Source organism: Macaca thibetana, chromosome 19, assembly GCF_024542745.1.
Source record: "Macaca thibetana thibetana isolate TM-01 chromosome 19, ASM2454274v1, whole genome shotgun sequence".
NCBI lineage: Eukaryota > Metazoa > Chordata > Mammalia > Primates > Cercopithecidae > Macaca > Macaca thibetana.
Window position 1 is genome coordinate 9,041,251 of NC_065596.1, and position 27,744 is coordinate 9,068,994.

Below are 27,744 nucleotides of genomic sequence, written 5' to 3' on the forward strand. Positions count from 1 at the left end.
GTGGATAAATGAGTATTTGCTTGGGTGCTGGATGAATGGGTGGGTAGATGGGAAGTGAATGGGTGTGTTGAGTGGGTGTTTGGGTGAATTAATAGATGGTTGGAGGGGTGGGTGGATAGGTGATTAGTTGATTGGATAGGTAGATGAGTGATTGATAGATTGAGCAAGTGGGTGAGATGGCTAGGTGGTTAGATATCTGGATACATGGTGGATAAGACAAGACAACAGGCCATGATGTGTGTCTGATGGGGTAGTCCTGGAAGCTGTGATCCTGGGAACTGGGTGGAGAAGGTGACTTAGGACTGAAGACCTAGGGCAACTCTAGGGGCATGGAGGTGTGGGCAAGTCCAGTGTGGATGATTGGGAAGGAGGGAGTGAGCTTGCGGTTGAAAGGTAGCTGATGGGGGGCAGGGGACAAAAGGTTAAAAATTGGCTGGGTGGAGTCTTCAATGACCTATCAATGACCCATCAATGACCCGTGGGGGAACTTCTCTGCCCCCTTCCCACTCTTTTAGAGCTTTTAGCGAGTCTACCATAGGAAGTACCAGTGGGGTGATGAGGAGCCATTGGGGGGTGGGACGACAAGGGTGTTGTCATGGTAACGGGGTCTCTCCCTGGACTCAGGCCGTGCGGGCCCTTTAAGGGTGACCTGCTTGGCCACTCCCAACATGGCGGCGAGCCCGCTGGCCGCCCCCCCCTGGGGCGGCGCGGGGGGGAGGGGGGCGCCCCGGACCTCCCCATCATGGCGGCGCGGCGGGGCTGTCGCGCTGAGGTCACGGCGGCGCGCCGGGGGGGCGGGGCGGCGGGGGGAGCGATTTAAAGGGACAATGTCCCCCGAGCGGTGGAGGCGGCGGCGGCTGCGGAGGCCGCGGCACCGGCACCGGGAGCGGCAGCGGCGGTAGCGGCAGCGACGGCCGCACCAAGGAGGGGAGCTCCGAGCCCCGGCACCTGGCTGGCGGCGCCGCCTCCCTGGTGAGGCCCGGCCCGGCCTGGGGAGCCCGCGGGTGGGGCGGAGCCGTAGCGGGGCGGGGGAGGCCCGGGCCGGGCCGGGCCAGGCGGGACCCCCCGGGGCGGGGGCGGGGGCGGGGCCTTCAGGGGCGGGGCCTGGTCGGGGGCGGGGCCGTGCAGGTGGGGGGAGGGGCGGGGGTCTTGGGGCAGGTGTCCCCCCTACCTCGGCGCGTCCCGCGGGGTCTCCCGCCCCGGGGTGCACGGGCGGAGGACGCATCCCCCGGACCCTGGACCCCCGAGGAGTGGGCCCGCACGGCGCAGCCCCCACCTCTGCGACCCCTGGGGGGCATCCGGGTAGGAGCCCCCTCCCCACGCTACCAAAGTGCTCCGAAGTTGCGGTCCCGCCCGTTCCCCGCGGGCAGTGCCCACCCGGTGGACAACCGCAGGTGCTTCCTCCGGGCCTGGGTAGGGACCCCCACCAAGACTGCCAGCCCACGGAGGAGCCCCCTGGGAATCCCCAGGCCCCCGAGGGCAGCGCCTGCAACCAGGCCTGGCGCCCCGGCCCCGCCCCGGTTGCCTGGGCCCGGCCTCCCCACCATCTCCCTGGGGAGGGCGCCTCATTCCTGCCCTTCACTTTCCGCCGTTACCTTGAAGGTATTTATAGGTAGAGAGGACAACCCCCGCTCCCCAGGGTCCTCATTTCTGGACCAGGAGCCCCATCGTTTTCTTTCGCCCGAGGACTAGAGCAATCTTGGTTGGGGGGTGGGGGGAATGGAGGAGCCCAAGCTGGGTATGCATGAGGGATAATGTTGGGGAGAAGCGAAAGGGTTAATGCTGGGGTCACTTGAGGCTGTGTGTGTGGAGGGGGGTGAAGGGGTTAATGCTGGAGAACCCTAAGGTCCTGTGTGGGGGAAGGGTTGGAGTGTGGGAAAGTGCAGGGATCATTGGTATGGGACAACCCAATGGAGAAAAGTAAAGGGGTAATGATGGGAGACTCCTGACGGTGTATAGGATCGGAGTGTACAAGTGGCTGGGATTCTTGCCGAGGAAACGAAGGCATGGCAGTAGGATGTGCGTGTGCATGGGTGTGAGGGCAGGACTGGGGAAAGTGCAGCTGTGTGTGAATGAAGGGAGGAGTCTGGAGAAGTGGAAAGATTGATGGAAGAAAACCTGGTGGCTGAGTGTGCATGTGTCAATATGGGTAAACTGAGGCAGTGCAGGATCTGTATAAAGGGGAAGAGTTATTGATGGGGAGATGGAGGCATGCTGAGGGTAGGGGCCATTGGGAGAAAAGGTGTGTGGATAAGGTCTGAACACCATTAGCTCCCCTGGGCTGGGAGGTAAACTGAGGCAATGAGCTGCAAAGGTGAGGACCGAGGTTTTAAGGGAGGGGAAACTGAGGCAGATTCCCTTTCCTCCATCCCCTAAGCACTTCTCTCTCTCTGTCCCCAGGCCCACAATGCCCCGCTGAGCCAGCCCAGCAGCTGAGTGGATCCAAGCAGAGAAAATCCAATGGAGGGGTCCCTGGCAGGCAACCCAGCTGCACCAGATCGTCCCCGAGGCCCAGAGAGACTGCCTGGCCCGATGCCGAGGGAGAACATCGAGGGTGGGGCCGAGGCTGCTGAGGGGGAAGGTGGCATCTTCCGGTCCACCCATTACCTGCCTGTCACCAAGGAGGGCCCCCGAGACATTCTGGATGGCAGAGGTGGCATCTCTGGTAAGAGAATGGGCCCTGTGGCCCCCAGGAAGCATCCAGCCCATTCCCCAAGGCTCAGAGAGAGCCAAGTCACCCAGCGCAGTAGCAGCTGAGCTGGGATGCTGATTCTGCTTCGGTCCAGAGCCTTTTCTTTGCACTCTGTTTAGTTTCTTATTTGACAGTTGTGAAAACAGATGTCCTGGGAGCCAGTGACCAGACCAAGGCTCCCCACTGGGTAGTGTGGAGCTGGGACTTAAACTTAGGTCAGCCTGGCTCCCTCCTCTGAGCATACTAATTGGGTCCAGAGGCCCATCTCAGCACCCCAAACTCCCTGTCCCCAGCCCACTTGTTCCACAGGTATTCCCCACTCCCATCAGTCTATCCCAGCTCTCTCTGGCTGTCTGGGTGTATCCTGTTCCTGAACCATGGGCCAAAACAGCGTGGACCCTGTAGTGGCTAGGGAGAGACTGGGTAGTCAGGGATACTGGCCACCCCTTTGTGCCTTGGTTTACCCAGCAAAAAGGTATCTGACACTGTCCCCACATCCAGATGTGTTATTCATTCATTAAATACTGAGCACCTTCGGTGTGCCAGGGTATGTGCTAGGTGCTGGGAAGGCAGCTGTAAACCAAAGAGGCAAGAATTCCTGCCCTCAAGCGGCTGACACTCTAGTAGGGGAAATGGACAACAAGCAACTAAACAAATATCAGAAGGATAGGTAGTGACAGATGCTGTGAAGGCATTAAACAGAGTGCCAGGATCATGCCTGGGAGACCTGGGAGAGCCTCCCTGATAGAGTGGCATTTGAATGGAGCATGGAGTGAATGGTGGGAAGGACATTCCAGGTGGAGGGAACAGCCAGTGCAAAGGCCCTGTGGTAGGGAGGAGCCTGATGTGTCCAAGGACCTGGTAGGAGGCTGATATGCCTGGAAAACAGTGGGCTGATGCCTCAGACCCCCCCCGCCCGCCCATCTCCAAACACCTAATCAAGGGCTTCCTCCATGCCAAGGCTTTTGCATGATCATCTTCTGTCTTTCTCCAAAGAACCCTGTGGAGTAGCCTTCGTTATTATTATCCAGTATCAGAGATGGGGAAACTGAGACCCAGAGCAGCGACATAAATTGCCCAAGGTCACCTAGCCAGGGAGTAGCATGGCTTGACAGCCCTCACTCTTAACCACCGTGCTGCATCCTCGCAGATCCTTGACCTGCTCCAGCCACCTTTACCACTCATGATGCTTGTATATTTATAAATACACAGCACCTTCTAGGGGCCACACACCGGGGCACAGTGGTGACTGAGCACACACCATCCTCGCTCTCACAGACCCCACCCTCTGAGGCCGGGGAGACAGATGTTGTGATACCATGTTATGACCCAGTGTTATGTCACCAGGTGTTATGACACAGCGGCTGGGGCTGTGATGAGGAAAGCATCTGGCGGGGAGCAACCAGGAGTTCCTGCAGGAAGTGAGAGGTAGGATAAGGAACAATGAGCCAGACCAAGGGGGCAGCAAGCATCTAGGCAGGGGACTGCATACATGCAAAGGCTTAGAGGTAGCTGATGGCATCTGCAGGTGTCAGGCAGTGGGGTGGCAAGGTGAGACCCCTGAGGGCACAGGGTACACCCAACTCCAGAGTATCAGCACTCAGGGAAACTTAGCAATCCCCTCCTCTAAGCCATTAATAACTGAGTTAATAACTGCGGCTCAGAGATAGGCAGGATTTTGTGCCAGGTCGCATAGCCAGCCAGGGCAGGGCAGGGACTTTGATTTTGTGGGAGCCTGAGGGTACAGGCCGTAGGGATCCCAGTGTCCTCTCTGGGTCTGGTTCCAAGGGATTGGACATCTCTTCTCTACCTGGCAGATGCCTCAGGTCTGGGGAGAGGGAAAAAGCAGGCAGGTAGGTGCATCCTCACTTCCTCTGGGGAATCACCCAGGGTCTCATGTGTGCATCTCTTTTATAGCCTGGGGAGGAGGGAAATGTGGCTGCTGAGGGGGGCCAGGCCCACCCTTGAAGGTTTCCCTCAGCAGCTGGGGGCAGGGCTGGGAATGGCTTGACTCGGAGTGAGGTCATAGCCTGGATTTGGAAGAATGCCTGGGTTTGGGACACCACGTCTCTCCCACTACCCTCCCTGTCCGCTTGATCTGCCCCTTCCGGGACGCAGGCACCTGCCCTACTAGTCTTGTGATGCCTATAAATAGGAACAGGCCCTGGGGCTGCTATTCTACCCCAAAGCCTGGGCCTTCCTTTATCCCTACTCAGCCCTCGGAGCCCCCCAAGAGCACCCTGGAGTGACCACCTCCAAACTTCTCTGCCTGGGCAGGGGTGTGCCGGCCGCCTTCTCTGTCCTCCGTTAACGGCTGTTTACCCGGAGCTCCCACACCCCCTCTGCAGCTCCTACCTCTCTGATTGGGCCTCCCAGGTTCAGAAAAGACTCAGGGGGCTAAGGTGGTCTGTATGGATCGATGAAGAGTCTGCTACATGCCTGGCATTGTATTGGGGACAGGGCACCCAGGGACAAATGACACATCATTTCTGCCATCTTGGGGCCCCAGCCTGGGGAGAAAATCAGAGCATGGAGTGACCGGGCCTGAGGCTGTGGGGTCTAGCCACCAGCTTCCCCCTTGAGACATCGCTGAACCAGCCCTGACCCCCCCAGGCCTCCCACCAGCCTTCTTCCCCTCCACCGCCACTTCTCTGGATGGAGCATTTACTGCGATCTTGCTGGCACCCATTGCTGGCCCTGCGAGACTGGGTCAGTGGCTGTTCCCATGGCACAGAGGAAGAAACCAAGGCTCGGAGTGGGAGAGGCACGCCCTTCAGGGCACCCCTGGGGCCTTGAACTTGGATCTGTCTGGCTCCAGAATCTAGGTTCTTGGCTACTCTATCAAGTTGAACCCCAGGCTTGGAGTTCAGGCTGCTCATGGACACCCCTTGCCATCAGCATTTGCAAACTCTCTCGGGGAACCCAGATGGCAGGAGCCAACAAGGGCTGCTTGGCACGGCCACTGCCTAAGGGCTGCGACCCAGCACCTCGTCTGACCCATAGGGACTCCTGGATCCCCATCAACTGTGGAGGCCTCTGGGTGAAGCCCCCACCCCCAACGTGTCTTGGACACAGGGCACTGCTTGGCCTGCTTCCTCCAAAGTCACTGCCACTAAAAATAGGAGACTCGCTGGAATTGCTCAAGGAGGCCACGCGGTCCCCTGGCTCTTGGAATTCTTAGACAACGGCAATCGCAGAATCACCAAATCTGGGACGCCCAGAATCTTGGGAGCTTGGGGTCCTAGAACCTCAGAGGCAGGATGCCCAGGACCCTCAGACCCAAACCTCTAGGTCGTGCTAGGGCAGGTTATATGCGAACCGGTTGCCCTCTCCTGAGAAAAGACAAATCTATGACTCATGTGTTCTCTAGAGACCCTGTTTCTTGGGGGCCTCACTCCCTTGGCTGGGCCAGGCCTTTCTTTCCCAACTCTGAACGCCCTCTCCAACACCCCCATCCTAAAACCAGCCCTTGCACCCCAGCATAGCTCTGCTGCCCATCAGTGTATCCCGGTGGTTCTCAAATGGGGGTGATTCACCTCCCCCTCCAGGGGACACTTTGGTAATGTTTGGTGACACTTTTGGTTGTCATGACCGAGGGCTGGGGAGATGCTGGCGTCTGGAGGGTGGAGGCCAGGGATGCTGCTCACCATCCTGCAGTGCACAGGATGGACCTCACCCCAGAAAATGATCTGGCCCCAAATGCCAATAGTGCTGATGTTGAGAAACCTTGTGCTGTATGTAGATGATGCAAATTTCCATACCCCCACCACCCCTTCCAGAGGTCACACAACAGTCACAACCCTTTTCTTGGGTTCCAAAGCAGGACCCTCAGCCAGTGACCACACCTTTCTGGTCAACACTCTCTCCCCATCCTACCTCCATTTTTATCCTTTGACTCCCAATAGTCAGCTCTCAATTTCTTGGGCCAATTGGATGATGAGGGATTGGAAAAAGAATTCGCCCCAGCCCTATCCCTTTTTCTGGACCATCCTCAAATTGAGGCTAATCCAACAATTGCATCTGTCGGGCTCTGGATGGGGCACAAGTTCCCCCAGTGTGTTAACCTTGGCCCGGGCAATTGGCCTGCTCCCCGATTGGCAAGCTCACCCGCGTCAGGCAAGTGTGGCGGGCAGAGGAGACGCAGGCCAGGATTCCTGTGGTCGCTCCAGGCATTGGCTCCACAGGCGGATAATAGAGAGTTGGCTCCATCTGTGTTGGTGGGGAGGGGGTCCCGGGAGAGGACTGGATTTCAGGACATAGGCCTGGGAGAGGGTGCAGAAGGCAGGGACGGGCTCTCTGCAGCTCAGGTTAGAACAGGTGCCTTGTTCATCATCTGGCAAGGATTTGTTGAGCGCTTGCTGTATGCCAGGTGCTGGGATGCTACAGTGAATGAAGCCGACAAAGTCCCTGGTCTGCAACTACATCCTAGTGGGGGACCCAGCAAGCAGTCATCCCAAGAAAGAGCTAGGTGATTTCAGAAAGTGCTAAGAAAGAAATGAAACAGGTGCTGAGAGAAAATCACAGGGGCTCATTTGAGTTAGGCGGTCAGGGATGAGTGCCCTGGGCAGAGGGCATAGCAGGTGCAAAGGCCCTGAGGTCCAAAAGAGTTAGGTGGGCTTGGGGCTTCCCGAGGAGGCCCATACAGTCAGAGTAGAGGCATTGAGGGGCCAGGAGAGAGACGGGAGGTTAGAGAGACCAGCAGAGGTCTGACCTCATAGGGCCTTGTAGGTGGCGGCTAAGAGTCTGGTTTTTAGGCCGGGCACAGTGGCTCACACCTGTATTCTTAGCACTTTGGGAAGCCAAGGTGGGTGGATTGCTTGAGGTCAAGAGTTTGAGACCAGCCTGGTCAACATGGCGAAATGCCCTCGCTACTAAAAATAGAAAAATTACCCAGGCATGGTGGTGCACGCCTGTAATTCCAGCTACTCGGGAGGCTGAGGCAGGAGAATCGCTAGAACCCGGGAGGCGGAAGTTTCAGTGAGCCGAGATCGTGCCACTGCACTCCAGCCTGGGCAACAGAGTGAGACTCCATCTCAAAAAACAGAAGTCTGGTGTTTATTATAGGTATAATGAGAAGCCAGGTGAGTTTTTAGCAGGGTGAGTCTTGTAAAAAACCACCCTGGTTGCTGGGTGGGGGGAGAGAGAGGAGGGTTGGAAGGCAGCAAGCCCCTGGGGTCCCCCAGGAGAGTCAAGGGGACTCCTCCAAAGAAACCCCTTCCAGGGCTCAGGACTGCAGAGGCCACAGGCCTCTCAGGGAGAGGAATTGGGAGCCAGCAGGGCCCTTCCGAGGCACCTGGCAGGGCTCCTGGAGCTGGGGTGTGGAGGGCCCCGGCCAGGGGGACCCCAGCCCCTCAGGGTCTCCCCTCTCTGTTGCAGACGGGCAGCCCCATCCCGGCCTCAGCGAAGCCCTCCCCCGTGCCACCTCCGCCACCCATCGGATCAGCAGCTGGTGAGTGCCATGCTGGCCCTGACCTCAGGGAGGGCAGGGGGGCAAGCAGGACATGCCCAGGCCCCAGAGAAGCCCCTGGGGAATGAGAAGGGGACAGGAGGGAATCAGGAGGCCAGGCAGGAGGAGGAGGCAGCTCCCGGCAGGCAAGCCCCTGGGCGTGTGCTGGGGTTGGGGGAGGTCTGGGATGAACACAGACGGTCAACTCTCATTATCCCTGCCAGGAGCAGGGCCACAGGCACAGGAGCCTGGATGTTGGACCCTTGGAGTCCTGTCTCTGCCAGGTGACCCTTAGAATGATACTATGCCTCTCTGGGCCTCAGTTTTCTCATCTGCAAAATGGAGTCCATAAGATGCATCTCATGAATTCGCCTTGAGGATCCAAGGGGCACTGGGTGAGAGCAGGAATCAAGAGCAATGCTGACGGTCCCTACCCTTTATTAAATGGCTTGGCAGCTGCTAATAGGTCATAGTAATTTTTTTTTTTTTTTTTTTTAAGAGAGTCTCACTCTATCGCCCAGGCTGAAGTGCAATAGCGTGATCTCAGCTCACTGCAACCTCCACCTCCTGGGTTCAAGTAATTCTCCTGCCTCAGCCTCCCCAGTAGCTGGGATTATAGGTGCCCGCCACCATGCCTGGATAGTTTTTGTATTTTTAGTAGAGATGGGGTTTCACCATATTGGCCAGGCTGGTCGAGAACTCCTGACCTCAGGTGATCCACCCACCTCAGCCTCCCAAAGAGCTGGGATTACAGGCGTGAGCCACCGCGCCTGGCCAGGTCCTAGTAAGCTTATCAGGATTACTAATAGCTCTCAGAATGAACAATACCATTATTAATTAATTAATAATAGCTGCTATGAGCTACGCTCTGAACATGTGTTTATCCCCACTGAGTCCTTGCCACAGCCCCAGGAGGATGGTCCTGTTAGTATCGCATGTCAGCGATGGAGCTGAGAAAGGTGACCTTATGGTCTCCACCCAACATCTGAATGGAACTTTTTCCACATCTGTTCCATGAGCGTGATTGGCATCCCCTGATGGAGGCAGGATCTTGAAAAGGAAGGGAGAACCCATCACAAATGGCCATAATAAGAACCCACACTGGTCCAGGCATGAGGTGAAACAAAGCATTTCTCAAGCACTGAGTTGTGTCATCTTCACCCTACAGCCTGTGGGGTCATTGAAAGGTTGTGGTTGTGAGCATTTAAATAAGCACCTGCCTTATGTTGCAAGCACCTTTTGTTGATGGTGGCTATGAGAAAGCTCCACAGATGTTGTATAAGGACAAAGGGGTTCCCAGTTCTTGGGAATTACCCCCATTTTTAGGATTGGAAAACTGAGGCCCAGAGAGGTTACCCTGCCTCCCCCAACCCCACTCCCACCCCTCTGCCCAGGAAGGTCAGAATCACTGGGGCCAAAGGCTTAGCAGGGACCTTCCACCTCTCCTGACTCTGCCCTTCCAGATGGGGAGATGCAGGGAAAAGGAACATTCCTTTGAACTGTTCCACCACAAAGTTAACTTTGACCAAATCTGAGGGAGAGGTGAAACTAAATTAGCAAAATCACCCCAGTTTGGGGAAGACCAAGACAGAAGCAGCCTGGAGCATAGATGAGAGGCTTGGGTCCTTCCTGGGGAGAGATGAGAGTTAACTGTTGCCACCAGACTTCTTAGAGGTGGCCACATCCCCGTGTGGTCCAGGGGTGGTCTCCGCATATTCCCCGACAATGCAGCAGGGCTAGGCTTTGTGGACAGGTGCATCCTAAGAGTTGAACCTGGCTTTTGACCCGATAGGTCCGAAAGGATCCACATGGACTCCCCCTACCTCCCACCCTCACCCCCACACCCCTGTCGCCCTCGGGCTGGATCTCTGGGGCCTGCTTCAAACTGCCTGTGAGGACCCCCATCACCACCCTAGGAAGGAAAACTGCAGCCCATGGCTAACCTGTCCCCATTGGCACTTCCTTGCAGCTGCTGGGATGGAGGCAGCCTGGACTTCCGGCCGGGCTCCCCACCACCCCATCTCCTGGGCCATTTCCCAGGCACCCCTGATGGCCGGGGACCCTGGGAGGACCCCCTTGTCCAGGAGGCTGGGGAGGGCATCCTGTCTGAGCGGAGATTCGAGGACTCGGTCATTGTGAGAACCATGAACCCCCACGCTGAGCTAGAGGGCTCTAGAAGGTTCTTGCACCACCGGGGGGAACCAAGGCTTTTGGAGAAACACCCCCAGGGTCGCCCCAGGTTCAACTGGCTCCAAGATGAGGACGAGCAGGGATCCCCCCAGGATGCAGGGCTGCACTTGGACCTGCCTGCCCAGCCGCCACCCCTCGCCCCCTTCAGAAGGGTGTTTGTGCCAGTGGAAGACACCCCGAAGATGCTGGACATGGCGGTGGTGGGTGGCAGAGAAGACCTGGAGGACCTGGAGGGGCTGGCCCAGTCGTCGGAGTGGGGCCTACCCACGTCAGCCTCGGAGGTGGCCACACAGACCTGGACGGTGAACTCGGAGGCGTCTGTGGAGCGGCTGCAGCCGCTACTGCCTCCCATCCGGACCGGGCCCTACCTGTGTGAGCTGCTGGAGGAGGTGGCCGAAGGGGTGGCCAGCCCAGAAGAGGACGAGGACGAGGAGCCGGCTGTGTTCCCATGCATCGAGTGCAGCATCTACTTCAAGCAGAAGGAGCACCTCCTGGAGCACATGAGCCAGCACCGCCGAGCCCCAGGCCAGGAGCCCCCTGCGGACCTGGCCCCGCTGGCCTGCGGTGAGTGTGGCTGGGCCTTTGCCGACCCTGCCGCTCTGGAGCAGCACCGGCAGCTGCACCAGGCCTCCCGGGAGAAGATCATTGAGGAGATCCAAAAGCTGAAGCAAGTTCCAGGGGACGAGGGCCGGGAGGCACGGCTGCAGTGCCCCAAATGTGTCTTTGGCACCAATTCCTCCAGGGCTTATGTGCAGCATGCCAAGCTGCATGTGCGTGAGCCCCCAGGCCAGACCGCCAAGGAGCCTTTTGGAGGCAGCAGTGGGGCTGGCAGCCCCAGCCCTGAGGCCAGCGCCCTCCTCTATCAGCCCTACGGAGCTGCCGTCAGCCTCAGCGCCTGCGTCTTCTGTGGTTTCCCGGCGCCCAGCGAGAGCCTGCTCAGGGAGCACGTGAGGCTGGTGCACGCCCGTCACCACTGGGAGGAGGATGGCGAGGCTTATGAGGAGGACCCTGCCAGCCAACCGGGCACTAGCCAGGATGCTCACGCCTGCTTCCCTGACACTGCTGTGGACTACTTTGGCAAAGCTGAGCCGTCCTTGGCCCCCATGTGGCGGGAGAACCCTGCTGGATACGACCCCAGCCTGGCCTTTGGCCCAGGATGCCAGCAGCTGGGCATCAGAGATTTCCCGCTGTCAAAACCACTCCCGCATCGGGTGGGCCAGAGGCCTCTTGGAAGGCTGGCCTTTCCCTCCACACTAGCATCCACCCCCTACTCCTTACAGCTCGGGAGAAACAAAAGCACCGTCCACCCACAAGGGCTGGGGGAACGGAGACGCCCTTGGAGTGAAGAGGAGGAGGAGGAGGAGGAGGAAGAGGAGGATGTGGTGCTGACCTCTGAGATGGATTTTTCCCCTGAAAATGGGGTCTTTTCACCCCTAGCCACCCTCAGCCTCATCCCACAGCCTGCCCTGGACCTGAAGCGGACATTCCGAGAGGCCCTGCAGGCAGCAGAGGCCACCCAGGGGCAGCAGCAGCAGCTCCGAGGGATGGTACCCATTGTACTGGTGGCAAAGCTGGGGCCGCAGGTCATGGCGGCGGCTAGGGTGCCCCCGAGGCTGCAGCCCGAGGAGCTGGGGCTGGCAGGCGCACACCCGCTGGACTTCCTGCTCCTGGACGCGCCGCTGGGCGGCCCACTGGGGTTGGACACACTCCTGGATGGGGACCCGGCCATGGCACTGAAGCACGAGGAACGGAAATGCCCCTACTGCCCCGATCGCTTCCACAACGGCATCGGCTTGGCCAACCACGTCCGGGGCCACCTGAACCGCGTGGGCGTCAGCTACAATGTGCGCCATTTCATCTCCGCTGAGGAGGTGAAGGCCATTGAGCGCAGGTTCTCCTTCCAGAAGAAGAAGAAAAAAGGTAGGGCAGCTTCACTTTAAAAGGCCCAGGAGACCCATGGCTGGGCAACCTACCCTTGATCTAAATTCTCTCCCTTAGCGCCAAGCAGGGGGACACTGGGGCCTCTGCTCCTGAGGGACTTGGGAGCTGCAGTAAAGGCCACCCGTCTGTGGATGTGTGGAGACGCCCCAGTGCCCTGGCCATTCCAGCCACTGGAGGAAGGAGTGTGGGTAGAAGAGTCAGCCTCGGGCAGAGAATTTCATTCATTCCTCCATTCAACAAATATTTACTGAGCAAGGTTCCCCTCTGTTCTGGGGACCTGGGGACACAGCAGTGGACAGAATAGCAGTTCTTGGACTCTCGGAGTTCATGGCCCAGTCCAGGAGTGGTGGGACCCCCTCCACCCCACCCTGGCCAGCTTCAGAACCCCCTGAGGCTGCCTGTAAGGTCTGTCAATTCCCACGGTACGAGGCTCTGATTCTCGAAGTCTGTCTCCAACAGGAGCACTCTGGGTGGTTCTGACATTGGCAGACACACAGCCCACTTGGGGAAGTGCCAGTATGGTATATGAGAGAGAGAGAGAGAGAGAGAGAGAGCGAGTGTGTGTGTCTGTGTCTGTGTCTGTGTGTGTGTATGTGTGTCTACGCACTAGGGGTAGGGGGCAAGGGGTGGACAACTAGGAAACCCGGCAGTGATGACGCTGACTGAACAGGGCTGAGATGCGGGGAAAGCTGGGGCAACCAGGAGGCTGGGGAAGCTGAAACAAAGTCCCTAACTCCAGTTGCAGGGCTCAGAGAAGGCTCCCAGCAGAGGGCATTACATCCATTTGTCCATTTCTTCATCCAACAAATATTTAATTTACAGCACTTGGGTGATCATGGGTAAAAATAGTCACAAGAAGGCTATTAATCAAATACTCTCACAGAGGATGGCAAGTCCACAACTAGAGAAGCATTTCTTTTTCTTTCTTTCTTTTTTTAAGGGACAGGGTCTTGCTCTGTTGCCCAGGCTGGAGTGCCATGAGGCAATTGTAGCTCACTGCAGCCTCAAACTCCTGAGCTCAAGCAATTCTCCCACCTTAGCCTCTCAAGTAGCTGGGACTACAGGCACGCACCACTATGCCCAGCTATTTTTTTTTTAATTGAGATGGGGTCTCACTATGTTGCCCAGGCTGGTGTCAAACTCCTGGGCTCAAGAGATCTTCCCGCCTGGCCTCCCAAAGAGCTGGGATTACAGGCGTGAGCCACCACACCTGGCCCTGGAGAAGGGTTTTTGCAGGAGAGGTCCCTCCTTGATGTTGCCAGATGTAGGAAGGAGGTATCTGGGAGGGTTAGGCGTCCTGGAATGGGGTGGGAGGATACACGAGCTGAGAGCTGAGGGGCAGGCAGGAGCAAAAGGGACAGCCACGGGGAAGACAAACAGCCCAGGGTGAAGCCCTGAGTATGGGGAGGGGTTGGGGCTGGGGAGTAGCCCCTCCCCACCTCAGGCAGTCCTGTCCTCTCTCCACAGTGGCCAACTTTGACCCAGGCACCTTCAGCCTGATGCGCTGTGACTTCTGCGGGGCTGGCTTCGACACACGGGCCGGCCTCTCCAGCCACGCCCGGGCCCACCTACGTGACTTCGGTATCACCAACTGGGAGCTCACTGTCTCGCCCATCAACATCCTGCAGGAGCTGCTGGCCACCTCTGCCGCTGAGCAGCCCCCCAGCCCCCTGGGCCGAGAGCCTGGGGGTCCGCCTGGCAGCTTCCTGACCTCCCGTCGGCCCCGCTTACCTCTCACGGTGCCCTTTCCACCCACCTGGGCTGAGGACCCTGAGCCAGCCTATGGAGATGGTAAGGGGAGGGGACGGGCTGTGCTGGAGCCCTATCCTTCCCAGGGGCCCAGAGCATTGGAGGGGCGGGGCTGGAGGGGCACCACTCAGCTTTCCTGGAAGCATTTTGAGTCACTTTACAAAGTATGTTGATGACTCTCCTTACAACCAACCTGCTATTTAGGTGTCCTTTCTGTTTCACTCAGGATCTGGGCCAGGTCTCTTTCTGGATCCAGTTTTTCCCTATCTTTCCTGCCAGTGACTTTGACAAATGCTTCCTGAGCTTTTACTGGGAGCCAGACATCGTTCTAAGCACTTTACAAACATGAACTCATTTACATCCTCACAACAATCCTATAAGGCAGGGTTATTATTTCTTCCACTTTACAGATGAGGAAACTGAGGCACAGAGAGTTTCACCTGCTCGAGGTCACACAGCTGGAAAGGGTGAAACAGGGATTTGAAACCCAGGCAGTCGGGCCCCAGATTCTTTGCTGTTAATGACATCTTCTATCTTGAGACGCATTGTTACATAGAACTTGCTGAGATGATGGCTGGAAATGTTCTCTAGATATCTGCACGGTCTTACAGGGACACCATTGGTCATGTATGGCTGTTCAGAAGTTGAAATGAAGCTAGTATCAGGCTACTGGGGATCCTATTGGATAGTGCAGATCTAGAGTCTAGATTTTCTTTTTTTTCTTTTTTTTTTGTTTGAGTGGCGCAATCTTGGCTCACTGCAACCTCCGCTTCTGGGGTTCAAGTGATTCTCCTGCCTCAGCCTCCCGAGTAGCTGGGATTACAGGTGCCCATCACCGTGACCAGATAACTTTTGTATTTTTAGTAGAGACAGGTTTTTACCATGTCGGCCAGGCTGGTCTCAAAACTCCTGCCTTCAAGTGATCCGCCTACCTCAGCCCCTCAAAGTGCCAGGATTACAGGCGTGAGCTAATGTGCCCAGCCTACAGGCCAGATTTTCTTTTCTTTTTTTTTTTGAGACACAGTCTCACTCTGCCACCCAGGCTGGGATGCAGTGGTGCAATCTCAGTCACTGCAACCTCCAACTCCCAGGTTCTAGCAGTTCTGCTGCCGAGTAGCTGGGATTACAGGCGTGTACCACCATGCCTGGCTAATTTTTGTATTTTTAGTAGAGATGGGGTTTCACCATGTTGGCCAGGCTGGTCTCGAACTCCTGACCTCAAGTGATCTGCCCTCTTCAGCCTCCCAAAGTGCTGGGATTACAGGTGTAAGCCACTGCACCCAGCCTAGAGTCTAGATTTTCAACCAATGTTTGCTTTATCTGGCAGACCTGATATGTTCCTCCATTATCAAATGCTTGCTATGTACTAAGGTTTTTTAATTTTAATTTTTTATTTTTTTGAGATGGGGTCTTGCTGTATTGCCCAAGCTGGTCTGGAACTCCTGGGCTCAAGCAGTCCTCCTGCCTTAGCCTCCCAAAGTGCAGGGATTTAGAGGCCTGAGCCACCACATCTGGCCCCTGTACTAAGATTTTAACATGTATTATCTCATTTATGCCTCAGTGTAAGTCTGTGGAACTAAGATTGTTGTGTTTCTGTTTTTTTATTTGTTTGTTTGTTTGAGGTGGAGTCTCACTCTGTCACCCATGCTGGAGTGCAGTGGCACGATCTTGGCTCACAGGAACCTCCACCTCCGGGGTTCAAGCTATTCTCCTGCCTCAGCCTCCCAAGTAGCTGGGATTACAGGCACCCACCACCATGCCTAGCTAATTTTTTTTTTTTTTTTTTTGTATTTTTAGTAGAGACGGGGTTTCACCGTGTTGTCCAGGCTGGTCTCAAACTCCTGACCTCAAGTGATCCACCCCTCTTGGCCTCCCAGAGTGCTGGGATTACAGGTGTAAGCCACCACACCCGGCCCCTTTGGTACTATTCCTACTTGCAGCTGCTGGGGTCCTACCTAGACCTGTACTCTGGGGTCAGTCAGACCCATTCACAAGCCCACTTGAAGGGCACTCATGAGCCTGCAAAGGGGAGGGTGGGGCATCAAAGCCCCCTCTCCTTGGAGGTTCAGAGAGGACAGCGGCTGGGTGAGGGGACATCTCAGGGAGGGGCAGAGTGGGGACTTGACCTCAGGCTTCTTGCTTCTGCTAAAGGCTGCCCCCCAGGCGTTCAGCTCACCCACACCTGGCTTGTAGTGTCTCAGGGGTGACTGCGAGACAGAGCTGGCTCTGAGGATGGTTAGGGGTGCAGGAAGCACTGGGGTATAAGGAGTCAGTCTACGGATGAGAGGAGGCAGATTTGGCACTGCCCTGGCCTTGTCCTTGGGAGGGAGAGCTATGACCAGTCTTTCAGTGAATAACTGCGAGGCAGAGGGGTGGCGGCTAAGGAGTGATTGGGAAGATCCTGGAAGCCTTGCCCTAAGTAAGGATTTGCAACATTAGGGCTACGTCTGGGCACTGGCCCTGCAAGGCTGTCGTTAGAAGCCTGCCCCCTCTCCCTAAGTGGGCAGGAGGGGGCGGGTGCCAGGTTGGGGGCGGGGCAATGGTCGGATTCTAGCCCCACCCAACTGTCAAGGAACAGCTGGGGACAATTGGAGAGAGAAACAGGCGGTGATTGAAATGTGGTGCCGGCCGTGTGGGGTCCCCTAGGTCTGCGGAACAGCACCGTCGGGGAACGGCTGGATACCAGGATGATACTGGAGGGATTCTCGTGGTTGGAGATCAGGTGTTTTCCAGGATCCCCGACTCAGAGGTGGAGACTTTCCGGAAAGGGAATGGGGCAGGGTCCTAGGGCAGGTCCTAGCTCCGCCCGTCAAGGCTTTTAAGAGTTTGGACGTTGTTTAAGGGGGTTTCAGTGAGGCCGGAAGATTCCCATCCTAGGGGTAAAGATGTCCAGGGACTGGGCTGGGGCGGCGGTTAGAGGCCGCTGGGCGCCCAATATGGGTGTATTCGCTAGCCAGGGCGCGCGGGCAGCTTCCAGCAGCTGCAGCCGTCCGCCCGCAGGGCCCAGACGAACCGTTTTGCTCGTGGCGCTCGGCACTCGGCAGGCCACCCTGGGCGCGCCCTGAGGGGCGGGGCAGAGAGGATTCGGCGGCGGCGGCGGCGGCACTCGGCACTCGGCGCTCGGCTGCTCCCGCCTGGGGCGGCCGCCCCGCGTGCGCCGGAGCCAAGATGGCCGCCTCCACCGCCCAGTGCCGAGTGACAAAAGCGGAGAGCAAGGCGGCGGCGGGGCCGCGCGCGGGGGGCGCCCGGGAGCGCGCGCCCGCGGGGGCGCCCCCGCCCAGCCCCCCGAGCCCGGGCCCCGCGGCACCCCCCGCGCCGCCGCCGCCGCCCCCACCCCCGCTGCCGCCGCCGCCGCCGCCACCACCGCCACCGCCGCCGCGGGACGGGCCCAAGGCCGAGCCGGAGCCGGGGCCCGGGCCCGCGACCGCTCCCGCGCCGGGTAAGAGCCCGCGCTTGGGAGGGTGCGGGGAGGGGAAGGTCGGAATCCCGCCTGCCGGTGCCGCCGCCCCCGACGCCTTCCGTCCAGTCTCCGGGACGCCCCCCCTCCCCCAGGCCCTTTAGTCGTGTGGGCCCAGGGCCTTCTGTCGCCGCTCGTAGGGTCCTAGGCTTCAGAAACACTCCTCCGCCGCTCCTTGAGACCTTTGCCCCGTCTGACAGATGCCCCTTGCCCCCTTTGGAGCCCCGGGAGCGTCCCTTGCCACGGTTCCGGTCCGTCCGGTGCGGAAACTCACTTCAGCCCTGCCCCATCTGACAGATGCGCCCACCCGACCCGGAGACTTTGACAAAGTCCTGGGTGCCCCAGTCCTCAGCGCTTACTCTTTGCTTCTGTGAGACTCAAACTGAGCATGGAACCTACATGGCCCCCTGCCCCGTTACATCCCACTGAACGCCTCTAAGGCCCTATCTGGCACACAGTTCCTTCATCCTCTGAGCCTTTGCCATTCTCTGAACTCTAAATTTGGAGTTCAACTGGCCTCCCCGGCCCCTTTGAAAAACTAGACGTGAAAATTCACCCTTGGGGTTTCCTCTGCCACACACTCCTCACCCAGGGATGCTTCGGACCTGATAGATGTCTCAGAAACTTAACACAAAGTTCTGTGATTCCAGCTCTTTCTGTCCGCAGTCGGATCGCTGTACGTGCAGACACCAGGTTCTCACCTTACCCCACTTAGGGCTCAGCTTGTGATGAGTAGGCCACCCCTGGTTCCCCCATTGTCTCTGCAGCCCCAGCTGTTTTGTCTGGTGGAGATTCCTGGCGAGGGTTGTGAAGCCACTTCCCTGTCCCTGGCTCCCTGGCTCCCTGCCTCTGCGTGGCTTCTCCAGCCTCCTGACCCTGGTGTTTTGTTGAATTCCCTTTCTGAGTGCCTCCCACCCTCACCCTCAAGACAGGCAGATGTTGCCCCTCACAAGTTCTGCCCAGAGAGATCTTTTCTTTGAGATCCCCCGGGATGGGAGTTTGGGCTCACATTTGCATTACACCCCAGACCTGCCCATGCTGTAGTGTGTGGAAGCAGCTGCTGGTGTCTGCTGTCAGTGGCAGCCTTAGTGTCCCTGCATTGGACAGGTTCTGGGGGTTATGGGTGGAACCTCAGCTTTCCTGGGGTGAGTCGCCTGGCAGAGTGACAGCAGACATCAAGGATAAGGAAGAAGGTCATCTTCTTAGTTCTGGGGATAGACAGCCTGAAACTTGCCTGGGCTGAGCCTGTCTTCCCAACCCACAGGCCTGGGTTCTGAGGAAAACGCAATGGTGGCCATGGACTTGGGCTCTCCCTCGCTCCCTAAGAAGAGCCTGCCTGTCCCTGGGGCCCTGGAGCAGGTGGCCAGTCGGCTGAGCAGCAAAGTGGCTGCAGAGGTTCCTCATGGCAGCAAACAGGAGCTGCAGGACCTCAAGGGTGAGTGGCCCAGGTGGCATGGCAGGGGATGCTGGCCAGGCTGGTTACACTCACAGGGGCACTCTTGTGCCTTGGGGTTAATGTGGGGCTCCAGGTTGCCCGCAGTTTTCCCTCTGGCACCTTGAGGCACCAAGGTTGGCACTCAGCTCTCTTCTCCCTTGAACTTCTGTCCTGGGCATGCATGGCCCTGAGCTGCACCCTCATGGGGTGAGGGACAGCATCCAGAGAAGCAGTGGGCGTGGTGGTCCAGAGCTCATACTCAGACCCAGCTCATTTGCTGAATCTGGCCTTTGCTAGCTGTGTGATCTCTCGCATGACACCATTTCTTCGTCTATTGATCCTAAGGTGGTTAATGACTAGTGACGGGCCCTGGGGTGGACAGGGAGGTGAGATGAGCAAAGTGAATTTGGCCCTTGCTCTTGAGGGCCATTCAAGTTGGGGAACAGGGAGACAGAGAAGCAGATAGACAAGGATAAAGGCTCTGTGGAAGACGGTGCAGGAGACTGCAAGGACCAGTGTTTCGGGCAGGAGTTGAGCCACAGAGGGTGGTTAGAACTTAGTTCAGTGAAGCATGTGGCTGGCAGGTCAGCGTTTGTGTGAACCTGTTGCCAGGGCACCCAGTAGGCCTGAAAGGTTCTGAAAGGTGTCCCACTGGCTGGATGACAGAAGGGCTCTACCTCCTGCTGTGTGCCCTTGGGCACAACTTTTCCCTCTCTGAGCCTCAGTTTCTAACCCTCACTGGCAAAGCAGCCAAGCTATTCTCCACCTTGTTAGGGTCATTGTGAGGTTCGGGGGGCCTGACGGAGGCAAAACACTTCCATGGAGCCTGGGTGAGTGGGACTCTCGGGGGAGGAGAAGCGGGAGAGCTGGGCCGCAGGCCTCACAACCTGCTCTCCCGGCCTCTGTGTTGCCCTTCAGCCCAGAGCCTGACCACCTGCGAGGTCTGCGGCGCCTGCTTTGAGACCCGAAAGGGCCTGTCCAGCCACGCGCGCTCCCACCTGCGGCAGCTGGGAGTGGCGGAGTCGGAGAGCAGCGGCGCACCCATCGACCTCCTCTACGAGCTTGTGAAGCAGAAGGGCCTGCCTGACGCCCACCTTGGGCTGCCCCCGGGCCTGGCTAAGAAGTCCAGCTCGCTGAAGGAGGTGGTCGCCGGGGCACCCCGGCCCGGCTTGCTCACCCTGGCCAAGCCCTTGGATGCCCCTGCTGTCAACAAAGCCATCAAGTCGCCTCCCGGCTTCTCGGCCAAGGGCCTGGGCCACCCTCCCAGCTCTCCGCTCCTCAAAAAGACACCACTGGCCCTGGCGGGCTCCCCTACCCCTAAGAATCCTGAGGACAAGAGCCCCCAGCTGTCCCTGAGCCCCCGGCCGGCCTCCCCAAAGGCACAGTGGCCTCAGTCTGAGGATGAGGGGCCCTTGAACCTCAGTGAGTGTGGGTCCCGAGAGCCGAGGGAGGTTCTGGCGCTGGGAGGGACGGGACCTCAGGTTGGGCTAGAGGGCCCAGGGTGGGTGGGGGCGGTGGGGACTACAGCTCCCATGTCCTGGGTCAGCCGGGCCAGAATATCGGTCGAGCCTCTGCATCTCCTTTTGGGCCGCCTTGGATGTGGATCGTGTCTCCCACTTTACTTTGCTGATCTTCCCCTGAAGGCCTCACTGCAGCTGCTGAGCCTGCCAGGGTCATGCTCGCCACTGAGGGGCAGCTCTTGGCTTTCTCTGGGCCTGTGGGTAGGGGCAGTGAAGGTAACCAGGGTTCCTGTGGCCTAGCTTTCTCAGTGGTAGTTGGAAGCATCTTGGGTAGATGGGGATCACCTAATGGGAGGTGCCCACGGTTGATCCTGTCATCAAGTCTCCCTGGTTGTCCATGCAGAGGCAGCTCTCTCTGCCTGCCAGTGAAGCCCCACCTCCTGGGCTGCCTGTGGGCACAGCAGGTAGGGTTTGGGAAGAAACCCTCCAGGTGCAGTGAGCAGGTTTAACAAGGACGTCCGTTATAACATCAGTCTTTCCCATATCTTTGTGGACATTAGAGTCTGGGGGTGACCCCAGGGTCTCACCCCCTGCCCAACGGAGTCCCCCATTTGGCACCTTATGTTCCCTTGAAATTGCTTCCACTGAGTCTGCCGTGCTTTCAGGGGCACACCTGCCCTTGGCTGCATGAGTCCAGCAGCCACCATCGCCCCCACACAGCTCCCATAGCAGGGATCCTAGGGGAGAGGGTCTGGGAGTATCCGATTATCTGGAATTTGGTCACTGCCTGTCTACCCAACGTCCTTAAGCTCTCTACACTCCCCTTGGTGCCAAAGGGCTAGGCAGGAAATAGGATGTCCTGCTTCCTAAACTTCAAAAGAAATCTGCAGCCTGAGTCTTGGACCCCCCAACTGCCTGAGCAGCCAAAAATCACACCAGACCCTCCTGCCTCAGGCCCCCAAGGCCAGCCAAGGTGGCGGCCGTGAACCCCCCCCTGTGTTTTGTCTCCGCAGCTTTAGATAGTGACGGGGGCAGAGAGCTGGACTGCCAGCTGTGCGGTGCCTGGTTTGAGACCCGCAAGGGCCTGTCCAGCCACGCCCGTGCCCACCTGCGCCACCTGGGCGTCAGCGATCCGGACGCCAAGGGATCCCCCATAGACGTGCTCCACGGGCTCATCAGGAGGGACGGCGTCCAGATCCGCCTCCCACCCAGGCGCGGCGCCCTGGCCCACCCGGGGCGGCCGCCTCCCACCTCCGCGGCCCTCTCCTTGCTCCCCCCCCCACCGCCGGCCAAGAAGGCCAAGCTGAAGGCCGCGGGTATGGCCAGCCCCTGGGGGAAGCAGGACCTCTCGGCCGCCGCAGCCGCCGGCATTTTCTGGGCCTCTGATGTGGAGCCGTCTCCTCTCAACCTCTGTAGGTTCTCGCTTCAGCTGCCCCCTCCTCACTGCGGGCCCTGGAGCCCCTCCCGGGGGGGGGGGTCACAGCCCCCTCCCTGCTGGGGCAGGGAGTAGACAGGGGCCCTTGGCAGTGGGCCGGTTCTGCCCAGAGATCTTGTTGGCAGTGGGCTGCTAGGCTCTCTCTCTTGGCCTTTGACCTCCGTGACCCTTCCTGAGAATGAAGGCCAAGGTGGGGAGATCCTGCCTTTTAGTGTGCAAAGCACCCACATCTGCCCCTGTCTGGATGGCACATAGCACCTAGGCTGCCCTCCCTGCCTCACCCTATCCTTGTTGGGACCCACAGAGCAATGGAATCTTGATTCCATCCTCCTCCGCCAGGACCGAGGGCCCATGTGCTCTCTGGAGCCTCCCCTCACTCCTGCCGGGTATCTGGCCCCCAGCCCCGCTCTTCCACTCCCTTACCTGCACCTGCCCTCACCACCCTAACCTGTGGGCGTGTTGCTGCCGCCCACGCCCAGCCGACCAGGACACTCCTGCAGGTGACCATGCTGGCAGTTCTATGATGCTAACTGACCCCTTCTCCTCCTGCTGCAGCCTCAGGCCCAGAGCCAGCACGAGACATCCGCTGTGAGTTCTGCGGCGAGTTCTTCGAGAACCGCAAGGGCCTCTCGAGCCACGCGCGCTCCCACCTGCGGCAAATGGGCGTGACCGAGTGGTACGTCAATGGCTCACCCATCGACACGCTGCGGGAGATCCTGAAGAGACGGACCCAGTCTCGGCCTGGCGGACCTCCCAACCCACCAGGGCCAAGCCCAAAAACCCTGGCCAAGATGATAGGCGGCACAGGTCCTGGCAGCTCACTGGAAGCCCGCAGCCCCTCGGACCTTCACATCTCACCCTTGGCCAAGAAGTTGCCACCGCCACCAGGCAGCCCCCTGGGCCACTCACCAACTGCCTCTCCTCCTCCTACGGCCCGGAAGATGTTCCCAGGCCTGGCTGCACCCTCCTTGCCCAAGAAGCTGAAGCCTGAACAAATACGGGTGGAGATCAAGCGGGAGATGCTGCCGGGGGCCCTTCATGGGGAACTGCACCCATCTGAGGGTCCCTGGGGGGCGCCACGGGAAGACATGACACCCCTGAACCTGTGTAAGTGTGACCTCGCAGTAGGGCAGGGAGAACAGTTGGAGGGGTCTCCTCCCTGCCTCCCCTTGGGGGTATCCAGAGTGCCTAGGTTTGAATTGGAAGGGAGGACATGCAGGTAGAGAGGACACGGGGTTAGCTGTATGTTCTTGCTATGCAGACCCCTGCAACTGAGCTGCTGCTCAGTTGTCCTTTATTCACTTGAGAAGCAGGATTGTGTCATTCAGTGACAGCAGAAAGATTCCATCTCTTGTGCCATTTCCGTCGATTGGTAGTGGCTGCCAGCCAGACTCCTAGGGAGAATGACTGCGGGGATCCATTAGTGATGTCTGCTACAGCAGGAGTGTAGGGACTGGCAGTGAACGTCTGAACTGTGTCTTTCTGACTTTTTTGGTAATTAAGTGCTTGACATTTGGAGTCAAGTGTGAGTTAAGATCTCTGTTCCTCCCCAGTCTAGCTCTGTGTGACCATGGGCAAGTTTCCTCATTTGGAAGATGGAGATCAGCATAGTCCCAACTCTGTCTTTTTTTCTTGAGGATTAACTGGGATAAAGTACTTAGCACACACCTGGTTACAGAAAACTCTGTATGTCATCCTTATAATGTCACTTGCTCGCTTGCCTGTGATACCAGCACTGTGTTCATTCTGCTCAGATTGATTGGATGCCCACTCTGTGCTGAGCAGGTGAGGGCAGCCCAGGCTGTGCTTTAGCACTCTCGTGCGTTGTGTACCAGCTCTGTGCCCCATGCTCAGAGCTGTTCCCATTTTAGACCCTCCCATAGTGACACTGGGAAGTAGGGGTTTTCATCTCCATTTTGCAGCAGAGGAAACTGAGGCTCAGAGAGGGAAAGTGACTTGCCCAGGATCATACAGGGAGATATCTTGAAGCCAGCTAGAATTTGAGATGACAGAACAAGCAGAAGAGCCAGATGTACACAAGGGCCTCTGGAGGCCCAGATGAGGGAGCAGGTTGTTGCGGTCTGGTGGGTGGCATAGACAGGGGTAGCTAGGCAACTGGCACTGATATGGGGGCTTTGAGCTTGGAGGCTTCCTGCCCGCAGCCGCCGCCTCCTTCTCCTCCTCCTCCTCCCCCCTACCCTGGATCCCCTGCAGCGTCCCGGGCAGAGCCGGTGCGCGACATCCGCTGTGAGTTCTGCGGTGAGTTCTTCGAGAACCGCAAGGGCCTGTCGAGTCATGCGCGCTCACACCTGCGGCAGATGGGTGTGACCGAGTGGTCGGTCAATGGTTCGCCCATCGACACACTGCGAGAAATCCTCAAGAAGAAGTCCAAGCCGTGCCTCATCAAGAAGGAGCCACCGGCTGGAGACCTGGCCCCTGCCTTGGCTGAGGATGGGCCTCCCACCATGGCCCCTGGGCCCGTGCAGTCCCCACTGCCGTTGTCACCCCTGGCTGGCCGGCCAGGCAAACCAGGTGCAGGGCCGGCGCAGGTTCCTCGAGAGCTCAGCCTGACGCCCATCACTGGGGCCAAGCCCTCAGCCACTGGCTACCTGGGCTCAGTGGCAGCCAAGCGGCCCCTGCAGGAGGACCGCCTCCTCCCAGCAGAGGTCAAGGCCAAGACCTACATCCAGACTGAACTGCCCTTCAAGGCAAAGACCCTTCACGAGAAGACCTCCCACTCCTGTAAGCAGCGGGCGGCAGGGTCCCGGGAGGGCGACCGCCAGGGCCTGCCAGGCCAGGCCAGGCAATGCCACAAGCGTGGACTGACCCCAAGTGGGGCCCCCATGGCTGGGTCTCTGTGGGAGGCGGGATTGGCACCTGGCCTGTGCAGGGCCGTCTGGGTGCACCTGCCCCCTTTCGGGCTGTGGCTCAGCAGCACCCCCTCCGCCCCGCAGCCACCGAGGCCTGCTGCGAGCTGTGTGGCCTTTACTTTGAAAACCGCAAGGCCCTGGCCAGCCACGCAAGGGCACACCTGCGGCAGTTCGGCGTGACCGAGTGGTGCGTCAATGGCTCGCCCATCGAGACACTGAGCGAGTGGATCAAGCACCGGCCCCAGAAGGTGGGCGCCTACCGCAGCTACATCCAGGGCGGCCGCCCCTTCACCAAGAAGTTCCGCAGTGCCGGCCATGGCCGTGACAGTGACAAGCGGCCGTCCCTGGGGCTGGCACCCGGGGGCCTGGCCGTGGTCGGCCGCAGTGCCGGGGGGGAGCCAGGGCCTGAGGCTGGCCGGGCAGCCGACAGTGGTGAGCGGCCTCTGGCAGCCAGCCCGCCAGGCACCGTGAAGGCTGAGGAGCACCAGCGGCAGAACATCAACAGTGAGTGCTGGTGGAGGAGGGTCGGGAGCGCAGTGGGCACCTGCCAGGCCCACCCAACCACTCCCCAGGTGCTCTGCTGTGGCCCTTTAGTCCTTTCTCCAGTTGCTCACCCATTCACCCGTCCATCCCCCATCCCGCCCATCCAGGTAGCATCAGTCCTTAGCTCTTGTGTATTCCACGTCTCTGCAGCATCCACCCCTCCCACTCATCTCTGGTCCCTCTCTCCACCTTAGAATTTGAACGCCGACAAGCCCGCCCTCCAGATGCCTCCGCAGCCCGGGGAGGCGAGGACACCAATGACCTACAGCAGAAGCTGGAGGAGGTGCGGCAACCCCCACCCCGAGTCCGGCCGGTCCCCTCCCTGGTGCCCCGGCCCCCCCAGACATCACTTGTCAAGTTCGTGGGCAACATCTACACCCTCAAATGCAGGTAGGCTGCCCCTGGGGGAGGGAGGGAGACCACCTGAGTGGGCCTTGGTCACCCAGAGCCTTGGACAGGATAGGGTCTGGTGGGAGCTGGGAGGTGTCGCCTCAGTGGCTGCCCTTGGGTGTGGCGGGGCTCAGGCTAAAGGCTGACACCCTGAGCTTTGTAGCCTGCAAGAGCTGGGTTCAGATCCCAACTCTGCCACTTACCAGCTTAGTGACCTCAGGGAAGGACTTAACTGTTCCTTACCTCAATTTCCTCACTCATAAAAGCGGGTTGATAACAAACCTACCTTACAGATTTGTTACGAGGAGTAAGTGAATTTAATATTTATAAAGCACTCAGAACTGCCTGGCACATGGTAAGTAAGCACTCAACTAGTGTCTGGCTCAAGAAAAAAGTAGGTCTTAGTTAATTCTTACCAAACTCCACAAGTACATCAAAGAGCAGGGAACTGGGACTCTGAGACATGAGGTGACTTGCCTGAGGCCATACAGGCCAAGTCAGAAGTCAGAGTCAAAGCCAAGTCTTGAGCCGTGGAGCTTGGGCTCCAGGCCTCTGTGCTGTGAGGCCTCTTTAGGTGCCAGGAAGACAGGAGGAGGAGGAGGGGGGCCTGGCTCATTGGGTAGGATTTGCTTCTCTGTGCCCTCTTCCGTCTCAGAGTCTATGTATCTGCCAGATGGCAGGGGTACTTGGAAGCCAGTAGCCCTTAGCTGGTCCCAGTGACTTCTGAGCATAGAGGCAGGGGCTCACATGACCCCATGGTGATTGGAGGTGGCTGTCCATGGGAAATGCCTGACTTCTGGGCCCCTCTTCCCCCGCCTCCTGGGCTTGCTCTGTCCACACTAAGTAGCAGCAGGTGTGCCCAGGGACGTGGGCAAGGCTATGCTTCTGCCTCTCCTCACAGCACTGGCCACTCCCTCTCTCTGTTCACCCACGCAGGTTCTGTGAGGTGGAATTCCAGGGCCCCCTCTCCATCCAGGAAGAGTGGGTGCGGCACTTACAGCGGCACATCCTGGAGATGAACTTCTCCAAAGCGGACCCCCCGCCTGAGGAGTCCCAGGCCCCGCAGGCACAGACAGCGGCGGCAGAGGCTCCCTAACACAAAAGCATTCCAGATCCCCTCTCGTGCCACCTCTGTCTCCTCTTCTTCCTCCTCTGTGTCCTCGTCCCTCTTCCTCTTTCTTTCCGTTTCCAAAGGAGCAAGCCAAAACCTCAAACCGGCGCCCCTTGGGGGCCGGGCACACTACAGCCAGGGCGCCGGGAGCCAGCTAGCTGCCCTTCCCCCAGCCTGAGGACTCTGGGGCCACAGGGTGTCTTCCTTCAGCCCATGCCCACCTGGTCCAGCAGGGGCAGCAGCCAGGTCTCTGGTGGCAGCCGATCTGGTCACAGGGGAGGACAGCACTCCCCCGTCTAGCAGCCAGGCAGGGCAATGTCTGCCATCCGTGGCCATTTGCAAAGACCCCAAAGACCCCTGTTCTGGTTCCCTCTTGCCCCCATGAATATCCTCTCACACGCATGTACATGCGAACACACACACACGCACCTCGTGAGACCCGGGACCTGCCCCGGACCCCCAGTTCCCGGGTTGAACGACCACATCATGCCACGGTGCTTGCTCAGGGGAAGCCACACTCCCTCTGTGGGGCCTGCTGGGGCTTGGGAGCCCCCCACTGAGCCCACAATGCCACGGAAATCCTTGTTGGTTGCCCCCCAGAGGGGCCTTCCCAGCTGGGAAGAGCTCAGAGCTGACAGCTGCCTCCTGCCATGTCAAGGCCCCCCAAAGAGCCTCAGGGGCTCTGGGGCCCTGGAGGGTGGGGTTGGGGGGTGGGACTCTCCTCCCCCACTCCTGCTCCCTCTCCCTTTTCACTGTTGCTTTCTATGTATAGCTCCCTAGACCTTTCACTTTTTTAAAAACGCGTTTTGTGTAGAGAATAAGGAACGTGGATCTTTTTATTTTGCAATCCTGGGCCAGCTAGAAGCCGGGAGCTGATTGATCTTTTAACTTTTTTCAGTGGCCACATTTTGGTTATCGATGTACCTAGAAGTATGTAAATTAGATTAAATTTCTCTTCTGGAAACGCCCTGGGGCAGGCAGCCAGCGTGTGTTTTTCTGTCGAGTGGACAGGCTGGCATTGGCTG

The 27,744-nt window shown here is 58.6% G+C and overlaps 1 protein-coding gene across 7 annotated transcripts; it reads left to right on the forward strand.

The window, feature by feature from the left end:
- The first annotated feature begins 813 nt into the window (after positions 1-813).
- WIZ (WIZ zinc finger) lies at positions 814-27,684 on the forward strand. 7 transcript variants are annotated; one of them, XM_050769415.1, is made up of 13 exons: positions 838-972; positions 2,401-2,665; positions 8,069-8,141; positions 10,108-12,248; positions 13,737-14,060; positions 18,740-18,910; positions 19,829-20,332; positions 21,384-21,782; positions 22,361-22,912; positions 24,020-24,547; positions 24,760-25,179; positions 25,413-25,608; positions 26,545-27,684. In XM_050769415.1, the coding sequence occupies exons 2-13, from the start codon at positions 2,461-2,463 to the stop codon at positions 26,702-26,704; spliced, it is 5,673 nt and encodes a 1,890-aa protein (XP_050625372.1). In that variant the 5' UTR covers positions 838-972; positions 2,401-2,460; the 3' UTR covers positions 26,705-27,684. The 7 variants fall into 7 exon arrangements, with proteins under 7 accessions (XP_050625368.1, XP_050625372.1, XP_050625366.1 ...); XM_050769409.1 differs by lacking the exon at positions 18,740-18,910; XM_050769410.1 differs by lacking the exons at positions 18,740-18,910; positions 21,384-21,782.
- Positions 27,685-27,744: the final 60 nt, after the last annotated feature.

Bases quoted from the DNA above. Each gene is read 5' to 3' on its own strand.
- WIZ (XM_050769415.1), top strand. From the start codon at position 2,461: ATGGAGGGGTCCCTGGCAGGCAACCCAGCTGCACCAGATCGTCCCCGA. The intron at 20,333-21,383 runs GTGAGTGTGGGT...TTGTCTCCGCAG, and splicing joins TGAGGGGCCCTTGAACCTCA to CTTTAGATAGTGACGGGGGC. The intron at 24,548-24,759 runs GTAAGCAGCGGG...TCCGCCCCGCAG, and splicing joins CGAGAAGACCTCCCACTCCT to CCACCGAGGCCTGCTGCGAG.